This window comes from Azolla caroliniana, unplaced genomic scaffold, assembly GCF_043228905.1.
Source record: "Azolla caroliniana isolate FFs.n. ecotype wild unplaced genomic scaffold, voAzoCaro1.0.p SCAF_14, whole genome shotgun sequence".
NCBI classification, from domain to species: domain Eukaryota; kingdom Viridiplantae; phylum Streptophyta; class Polypodiopsida; order Salviniales; family Salviniaceae; genus Azolla; species Azolla caroliniana.
The window spans coordinates 19230431-19239715 of NW_028230449.1; the positions used below are offsets into that span (position 1 = coordinate 19230431).

Here is a 9285-nt window from a genome sequence, read left to right on the forward strand (position 1 = left end):
CAAATTCTTATCAAGTTGAGGAACATGTGATACTAGTGCATCCAATTATTGTAGAGAGGGTGTATTTTCTTCGTTTTAAGAAGATTCTACAAGTGGAATGCGCAATCCTTCCACTTGTGAACGCGAACGTGTTATGAGTCAAATTTAATGCCACATTATCATCAACTTTCATGTTTCGATAAGTTCCAACAACCAATAATTTTCCACAACTCTAGCATTATACTTGCATGACATCAATTGTCACTTCATGGATAATCTTGAGATATTGCACTCTCCTCAATTCTCGTACTTTATTTGCATATAGGTCTATGTTGAAAAAAAGGGGAAATCCAAGAGATATTTGGTTATTGATTAAGAACATAAATTTGTCCTCTATGTCTTGATTGATAGCCAAACACATGTTTATTTCTTATATTACTTTTTCATTATGAATTGCGCATTGTGTTATGGAGTAGAGCAAATGATGGCGTTGGGGTTTGAGCTTCAATTGACTGAATTTATCCAAGAAGACCACATCGAATAAGGACTCGTTGTTGGTAGATGGTGAAATAAGAAGGTGAAATAGACCGCACCACTATGCCGTTAGTGCCACACACAAAAGTTTCTACGATTGTTCGACAACAATGGGATGTTTGGTTGAGCATGCCCCTATTCAAACTACAACTTTTCCCAGACAACCATGCATAGAGGAAAATCTTGCAAGCACGGATGGTTAGGTTCGGTGTCGATGTAGGTGCTGGTGTTGGGATCAAGGTACTGTTGGTTGGAGTTGGTGTCGGTGTCAGAGATGGTTTTGGTGATGGAGTTGGGTTTGGGTTTGGGGTTGAGGTTGGAGATAAAGTTGAAGAAGGTGGCGATGTCGGTGTCGGGGTTCGGCTTGGGGTGGGAGTCAGGTTCGGTGTCGATGTAGGTGATGGTGTTGGGATTGAGGTACTATTGGTGGGAGATGGTTTTGGTGATGGGGCCGGGGTCAAGGGTGGGCTTGGGGTTGAAGTTGGTGATAAAATTGAAGATGGTGTTGGTATTGTCGATGTTGGTGTCGGTGTCGGTGTTGGGGTTGGGGTGGGAGTTAGATTAGGATTATGAGTTGGTGTTGATATTGTTGGTGTTGGTGCGGGAGTGGCCGTTGATGTTGGTGTCGGGGTTAGGTTTGGGTTTGGGGTTAGGGTCACAGTTGGACTTGGACTTGGTGGTGGTGGAGGTGTAGTTGGGGTTGGGGTTGGGGTTAGGTTAGACGTGGGTGTGGGTGTGGGTGTGGGTGTGAGGGTCGGGGTCGGGGTCGAGGTTGGAGCGTGAATTGGGGTCAACATTGGTGTCAATGTTGGTGTTGGAGTTTGCGTCGGGGTCAAGATCGGGGTTGAGGTTGGAGTGTGAATTGGGGTCAACGTTGGTGTCAATGTTGGTGTTGGAGTTTGAGTTGGGGTCAAGATTGGGGTCGAGGCAGGAGAGGGAGTTTGAGTTGGAGTTTGATACAAGATTGGTGTTAGTGTTACAGATTGAGATGGGGTTGGACTAGGGGTGGGAGTGGGAGATGGAGTTAGAGTTAAAGGTGTTGGCGTTGGCGTTTGAATCGGGGTCGGGGTTGAGGTCGAAGAGGGAGAGGGAGTTAGTGTTGGTGTTGGAGTTTGAGATAGGGTTGGAGTAGGACTAGGGGTGGGTGATGGAGTTGGAGTATGAGATGAGATCGGTGTGGGAGTTTGAGTGGGAGTGGAAGGAGATAGATATGGGGTTGGGGTTGGGACCAGAGTGGGAGTGGGAGTGGAAGATAGAGATGGAGTTGGAGTTAAAGAAGTTAGTGGTGGTGTTGGTGTTGCACTTTGAGATGGTGTTAGAATAGGACTAGGGGTGGGAGTGGGAGTTGGAATTAAAGAAGTTGGTGTTGGAGTTTGATTTGGGGCTAGGGCCGGGGTCGAGGTAGGAGTTGAGCTCGAGATGGGAGTGAGAGTGGGAGTTGGCGTTTGAGATGGGACTATAGTAGGACTAGGGGTGGGAGATGGAGATAAAGGTGGAGTTTGAGTTGGAGTTAAAGAAGTTGGTGTTGGTGTTGGAGTTTGAGATGGGGTTGGAGTAGCACTAGGGGTGGGAGGTGGAGATGGAGTTGGAGTTGAAGAAGTTGGTGTTGTTGCAAGGAACGGGGTTGGGGTTGGAGTAGCACTAGGGGTGGGAGTTGGAGTTGGAGTTGGAGTTGAAGAAGTTGGTGTTGTCGCAAAGAATGGGGTTGGAGTTGGAGTTGAGCTTGAGATGGGAGTTGGAGTTGGAGTGGGTGTTGATGTGGATGTTGGTGTTGGTGTTGGTGTTTGAGATGGGTTTGGAGTAGGACTAGGGGTGTTAGATGGAGTTGGAGTTGGGGTTAAAGAAGCTGGTGTTGGAGTTTGATTTGGGGCTAGGATGGGGGTTGGGGTCAAAGTTGAACTTGAGATGGGAGTCGGAGTTGGTATTCCAGTTGGAGTTTGAGATGGGGTTTGTGTCGGAGTTGGAGTTAGAGTTGGAGTTGGAGTTGGTGTTGGTGTTGTTGTTTGGGATGGGGTTGGAGTAGGGTTAGGTGTGGGAGATGGAGATGGAGATGGAGATGGAGATGTTGCTGGAGTTAGAGTCGGAGTTGGAGTATGAGATGATATCGGTGTGGGAGTAGGAGTAGGGATAGCAGATAGATACGGAGTTGGGGTTGGTTCTTGAGTGGGACTGGGAATGGGAGTTGGAGTTAAAGAAATTGGTGTTGGTGCCGGTGTTGGTGTTACAGTTTGAGATGGGGTTAAAGTAGAACTAGTAGTGGGAGTGGGAGATGGAGATGGAGATGGACTTAAAGAACTTGGTGTTGGAGTTGGGGCATGGACCGGGGTTGGGGTCGGAGTTGAGCTCGAGATGGGAGTGGGAGTGGGAGTGGGAGTGGGAGTGGGAGTGGGTGTGGGGGTTAGAGGCGGTGTTGATGTTGATGCTTGTGTTGGAGTTTGTGAGGGGCTGGGAGTGGGAGGTGGAGTTGGAGTTGGAGTTAAAGAAGTTCGTGCGGGAGCTGGTGTTGGTGTTGGTGTTAGTGTTGGTGTCTGTGCTTGTGATGGAGTTTGAGATGGGGTTTGTGTGGGGTTGGGGATGGGAGTGGGAGTGGGAGTGGGAGTGGGAGTGGGAGTGGGAGTGGGAGTGGGAGGTGCAGGTGGAGATGGAGATGGACTTAAAGAATTTGGTGTTGGAGTTGGGGCTTGGACCAGGGTTGGGGTCGGAGTTGAGCTCGAGATGGGAGTGGGCGCAGGCGTGGGGGTTAGAGTCGGTGTCGGTGTCAATGCTTGTGATGGGGTTTGTGAGGGGCTAGGGATGGGAGTGGGAGTGGGAGTGGGAGGTGGAGTTGGAGTTAAAGAAGTTGGTGCTAGAGTTGGTGTTGGTGTCTGAACTTGTGATGGAGTTTGAGATGGAGTGGGAGTGGGGTTGGGGTTGGGGTTGGGGATTGGAGTGGGAGTGGGAGGTATAAGTAGAGATGGAGATGGAGATGGACTTAAACCTGGAGTTGGGGCTTGGACCGGGGTTGGGGTCGGAGTTGAGCTCGAGATGGGATTGGGTGTGGGTGTGGGGGTTAGAGTCGGTGTCGATGCTTGTGTTGGGGTTTGAGATGGGGTTTGTGTGGGGCTAGGGATGGGAGTGGGAGTGGGAGGTGGAGTTAAAGAAGTTGGGGTTGGAGCTGGTGTTGGTGAATGTGCTTGTGATGGAGTTTGAGATGGAGTTTGAGATGGAGTTTGAGATGGGGTTTGTGTGGGGCTGGGGATGGGAGTGGGCGTAGGCGTGGGGGTTAGAGTCGGTGTCGGTGTCAATGCTTGTGTTGGAGTTTGTGAGGGGTTGAGGCTGGGAGTGGGAGTGAGAGGTGGAGATGGAGTTAAAGAAGTTGGACTAGGTGCTAGAGCTGGTGTTGGTGTTGGTGAATATTCTTGTGATGGAGTTTGAGATGGGGTTTGTATGGGAGTGGGAGTGGGAGTTGGAGTTGGAGGTGGAGATGGACTTAAAGAATTTGGTGTTGGAGTTGGGGCTTGGACCAGGGTTGGGGTCGGAGTTGAGCTCAAGATGGGAGTGGGTGCAGGCGTGGGGGTTAGAGTCGGTGTCAATGTCGGTGCTTGTGATGGGGTTTGTGAGGGGCTGGGGATGGGAGTGGGAGATGGAGTTGGAGTTGGTTTTAAAGAAGTTGGTGCCAAAACTGGTGCTTGTGATGGAGTTTGAGATGGGGTGGGAGTGGGGGTGGGAGTGGGAGTGGGAGTGGGAGTGGAAGGTAGAGGTGGTGATGGAGATGGACTTAAACCTGGTGTTGGAGTTGGAGTTTGAGTTGGGGCTTGGGTCGGGGTTGGGGTTGGAGTTGAGCTCGAGATGGGAGTGGGCGTGGGCGTGGGGGTGGAGGTGGGGGTTAGAGTCGGTGTCGATGCTTGTGATGGAGTTTGAGATGGGGTTTGTGTGGGGCTAGGGATGGGAGTGAGAGTGGGAGGTAGAGATGGAGTTGGAGTTAAAGAAGTTGGTGATGGGGTTGGTGTTGGTGTTGGTGAATGTGCTTGTGATGGAGTTGTAGATGGGGTTTGCGTGGGGCTGGGGATGGGAGTGGAAGTGGAAGTGGAAGTGGGAGATGGAGATGGAGATGGACTTAAAGAATTTGGTGTTGGAGTTGGGGCTTGGACCGGGGTTGGGGTTGGGGTTGAGCTTGAGATGGGAGTGGGCATGGGCGTGTGGGTTAGAATCGGTGTCGGTGTCAATGCTTGTGATGGGGTTTGTGAGGGGCTAGGGATGGGAGTGGGAGTGGGAGTGGGAGTGGGAGTGGGAGTTGGAGTTGGAGTTGGAGTAAAAGAAGTTGGTGCCAAAGTTGGTGTTGGTATTGGTGTCTGTGCTTGTGATGGAGTTTGAGATGGGGTTTGTGTGGGGTTGGGGATTGGAGTGGGAGTGGGAGTGGGAGGTGGAGATGGTGATGGAGATGGACTTAAACCTGGTGTTGGAGTTGGAGTTTGAGTTGGGGCTTGGGTTGGGGTTGAGCTCGAGATGGGGGTGGGAGTGGGCATGGGGGTTAGAGTCGGTGTTGGTGTTGGTGTTGGTGTGGATGTTTGTGTTGGAGTTTGAGATGGGGTTTGTGTGGGGCTAGGGATGGGAGTGGGAGTGGGAGGTGGAGGTGGGTTTGGACTTAATGAACTTGGTGTTGGAGTTGGAGTTGGGGCTTGGACTGGGGTTGGGGTTGGAGTTGAGCTCGAGATGGGAGTGGGCGTGGGCGTGGGGGTTAGAGTAGGTGTCGGTGTCGGTGTCGATGATTCTGTTGGAGTTTGAGATGGGGTTTGTGTGGGGTTGGGGATGGGGGTGGAAGTGGAAGTGGGAGGTGGAGATTGAGTTGGAGTTAAAGAAGTTGGTGCCAGAGTTGGTGTTGGTGTTTGTGCTTGTGATGGTGTTTGAGATGGGGTTTGTGTGGGGTTGGGAGTGGGAGTGGGAGTGGGAGTGGGAGTGGAAGTGGGAGGTGGAGATGGAGATGGACTTAAAGAACTTGGTGTTGGAGTTGGGGCTTGCGTCGGGGTTGGAGTTGAGCTTGAGATGGGAGTGGGAGTGGAAGTGGAAGTGGAAGTTGGAGTTGGAGTTGGAGTTGGAGTTAAAGAAGTTGGTGCTAGTATTGGTGTTGTTGTCATTGTCGGTGCTTGTGATGAAGTTTGAGATGGGGTTTGTGTGGGGTTGGGAATGGGAGTGGGAGTGGGAGGTAGAGGTGGAGTTGGAGTTAAAGAAGTTGGTGTCAGTGTCGGTGCCTGTGATGGAGTTTGTGTGGGAGTGGGAGTGGGAGTGGGAGTTGGCGTTGGCGTTGGCGTTGTAATTTGAGATGTGGGTGGAGTAGGACTAGGGGTGGGAGCAAGAGTGGGAGCAAGAGATAGAGATGGACTTGGAGTTGGAGCTAAAGAAGTTGGTGTTGGTGTTGGTGGAGGGGTTTGAACCGGTGGAGGTGAAGTCAAGAGACCACATCGGGTAAGGATTTGAATTTGGGTGCTAGTGAATGAATTGGGTGAAACAAATTGCACCAATGCACCATTGGCACCACATATGGAAGTTCCTACAATTGTGCGGCAACACAAAGATGTTGGGTTGATGACACCCACATTAGATGTACATGTGATGCTAGACAACCACGTAGAAAGAAAACTTGAGCACAATGAAACACCAAAGGGAGGGGGTGGTGGAGGCGGAATGCCAGTGACAAGGATATTGCATTTGTTCTTGAGGAATTGAAGGGTCTTGGGGCTAAAGGATGTGGGTGGCAAAGATGTGAGGACGCCAGGAGCACATGCATAAGAGACAATGGGGCAACAAATTCTTGGACTAGCAAAAATGCCGCTACACAAGAAGCTTGACAAAATCCCATTTACGACACGAGCACACGTATTGGTGTCGATAATATTAGCATGGGTCGGCATTGGACGAGAAATGGAAAATGTCAACAATAAGAGCAAAGTTGATAAAAGTAGGTAACGTTGCATGTCCATCGCCACCCGTGTTAATATTTATATAATGGATGACACTTATAGTATATCAAACATGTAAATGTGTGTTTTTGCTAATCACGCTTGTCCCTCACATCTTTTATAGTAGTCGAGTTCTCATGTATCATCCAAAGTCACTATTATATTTCCAAAGTATTAATGATAACAACAACCATGGAAATTGAAACCTCGAATCAGAGTCATAATGATAAGAAAATTATATTTTCGCCCTTCCTTAATGTATATAATCCTCAATATTTAACCTTCTACATATACTACTCAATCTTCCAATCACTATTATATTCAAAGCTTTTTATGGTGTATAGATTGTTTTCTTGACAAGCATGGCACAAACTTTCATATATGGTTGGTTATATGATCACATCTTCATCTTTTTTAGCTACCCCAAAAAATTTGATAGATCTAAAACTTTAATTTGTTTCCAATCACCCAAGTTTTTTTCCACCTAAACTACTAAGTGATTCTAACTTCACTCAAAACTTGCTTTAAATGGAATTGTTATTTGTTAGAATCTGATGATGTTAGAGGCTGAGGGGTGTGTGTGTGTGTGGGTGCCTAGGCTCATGTGCCCTCCACTGTTTTGAAGAGTATGTGAAGATGGATCCATTTGTTATTTATCGTTTGGGAAATATGAGAATTCTACACGTGAGGAATAGGGATGTAACCATCAACTTCATTCATTATACCACTATTTGAAGACGTTTCGCTCAATAATTATCTCCTATCTTATACAAAATTTGTTATGAAGAATGTATGCAACCATGATCGAGAAGTCAATACCGGCCGGTGGAAATAGGATGTTGGTGACTCATGTGGTTGGGATTGTTGAGAGGCGAACAAAGAACTTGAGATATTGTTTCACTTATGACATGAAAACAATAGTTTCCTCAATATAGATACCTTCCCTTAACAAGAATATTGCTTGCAAGGTTCTACTAGAGATATGCAAGAGAATTGATATCAACGATGCCCAATGTATACTAGACCATGCACATGTGTAGACACGTACAAGAAGTTACAAATAAAGCAAATATGTTGAGGAATTTGTATTGAGTGAGGTCATAGAAACATATTGTAGATGCATTATTTCTCTCTCCTTGTGTTTCGATTTCAAACTCCATTTATTATTATGTGCCCTTCTAGCCTCAAAAAAACTGAACTATACATATTGATAACACTCTCGTGGTTTGATGTGGAAGATCGGTACCACTAGATCTATCCATAAGGGACAAGGGAGCATCAAATTTGTAGTTTGAGCATTATTTGTAGTGGATATACTCTACATGGTTTGTGTTGATTAGGACTTTTATGAATTCACCGTAAGGGAAAGAGATGAAAAGAGTCTTTCTCCACACATATGTGCAAGCTTGTTATTTCTACATGGTATTACTCCAAATATATGTAGAGTATAGGGAAAACATGTGAAACGATGGCCCCATTTAATAAATGCTACATGAAGAACGAAATTTTGTGAAGAAACATAATAATCTTACATGGATCCATTTGTTTTCAATTGATGTCGACATGCCTTTTTGAAAGATTGATGATGGATTGCTTTGTACGATTCATCTAAGATTTTGGTGCACCTTTTTGCAAAGTCATACTTTAGATTTAGCAAAGTAATGAAGGCATCTAGCCATTTATTTTGGACATCAAGTGAAAAAACTAGCATGCATACTTTGTTGTCATATACTAAATGCGATATCAAACCAACTTGTCATTGTTTGTGAAAAATATACACTCCTGGCTTAATTTTTCAGTGGTGCTTAGAAATATCTTGATTTTAAACAAAAATTAGATAGAAATATATCACGTTTTTACTAGATTCCCATGCATTTGCATTTTTATAGCCACCATTCGATTATTATCTCGAAGATCAAGCTTTGCCTACTACCATTTTTCTTTCTCTATGAATTCAAGTGTTTGTGTTGAAGCACCAAACTAGGAGTTGTGTTGACAAGATTTTAGTAGTCTTTATGCTTCCTTTTCAAATTGGGGGTTAGCATTGAGAATTATCTTGACCACACAAGGATTAATAAGGCCATGTCTGAAATATACCCTAATGATTTGTCACATGAGAGAGTTTTGACAAAGTCTCGATAGTAATCATCATGCCCACTACATTAATTTGAGAATCCTTCAATATGAAACTTTTCACCAATCATCTAAAGCAATCTAAAGTTATGCAATTGATCAAATCCAAGTTCCTCGATCAAAGGCAATGGTTGGTTAATCTCCATGTTGTTCAATGGTTCAAACTTCACAATTTGCCACCATGAGTCCCCAACAATATCTCTTTCGCCTTCTTCCTCCCTTCTCATGAAACATAAAAGGTAAATCTCCCTAGAAGGGGATACCTATTTAGCTCTCTCAAGCAGTACATAAATTACATATGGTCTTGTTCTTCAAACCTTATAAGTCCCCACTCTTAACGTCTGCTAGTTATCATTACTAATTACCCCCATGCCTTTGGGTACTTCTATGTTGGCTTTCCTTTCAGAGGCCATCATGAGGCAACTCATTAGCATGTTAGCTATTCGTTTCAAAATTGCATCTACAACAAACATTCTAGGTCAAGTAAAAGTTGTAAGCTTGCCACAAGCATTTGTATGATCATGCATTAATGATATTTCAACAATACACTCTAAAGGATCGTTCATACAAATTGCCTCCAAGCCCAAGAAAAGGGTGTTGATAGGAGATCACCTTTGTTCGTAGTGGCCTACCACGATTTCATTCTTACCCCTTATATAGGTTGAAGTGATTTCCTACATGGACTCTTTAAGCATCTTTCTAT

The 9285-nt window shown here is 46.0% G+C and overlaps 1 protein-coding gene across 1 annotated transcript; it reads right to left on the reverse strand.

Annotated features, from left to right (window-relative positions):
- Positions 1-375: 375 nt before the first annotated feature.
- On the reverse strand, positions 376-5627 carry LOC147855764 (uncharacterized). Its single transcript, XM_087330574.1, has 2 exons — positions 4915-5627; positions 376-3168 (listed from the first exon to the last, which is right to left on the reverse strand). Exons 1-2 carry the CDS (start codon positions 5625-5627, stop codon positions 498-500), a joined length of 3384 nt encoding a protein of 1127 aa, XP_087186700.1. The 3' UTR covers positions 376-497.
- Between the last annotated feature and the right edge of the window lie 3658 nt (positions 5628-9285).

Excerpts from the sequence above, each read along its gene's own strand:
- LOC147855764 (XM_087330574.1), bottom strand. The coding sequence starts at position 5,627 with ATGACAACAACACCAATACTAGCACCAACTTCTTTAACTCCAACTCCA. Across the intron at positions 3,169-4,914 it reads TCTCCATCACCATCTCCACC|AAGTCCATCTCCATCTCCAC; the intron begins TCCCACTCCCAC and ends ACCAAATTCTTT.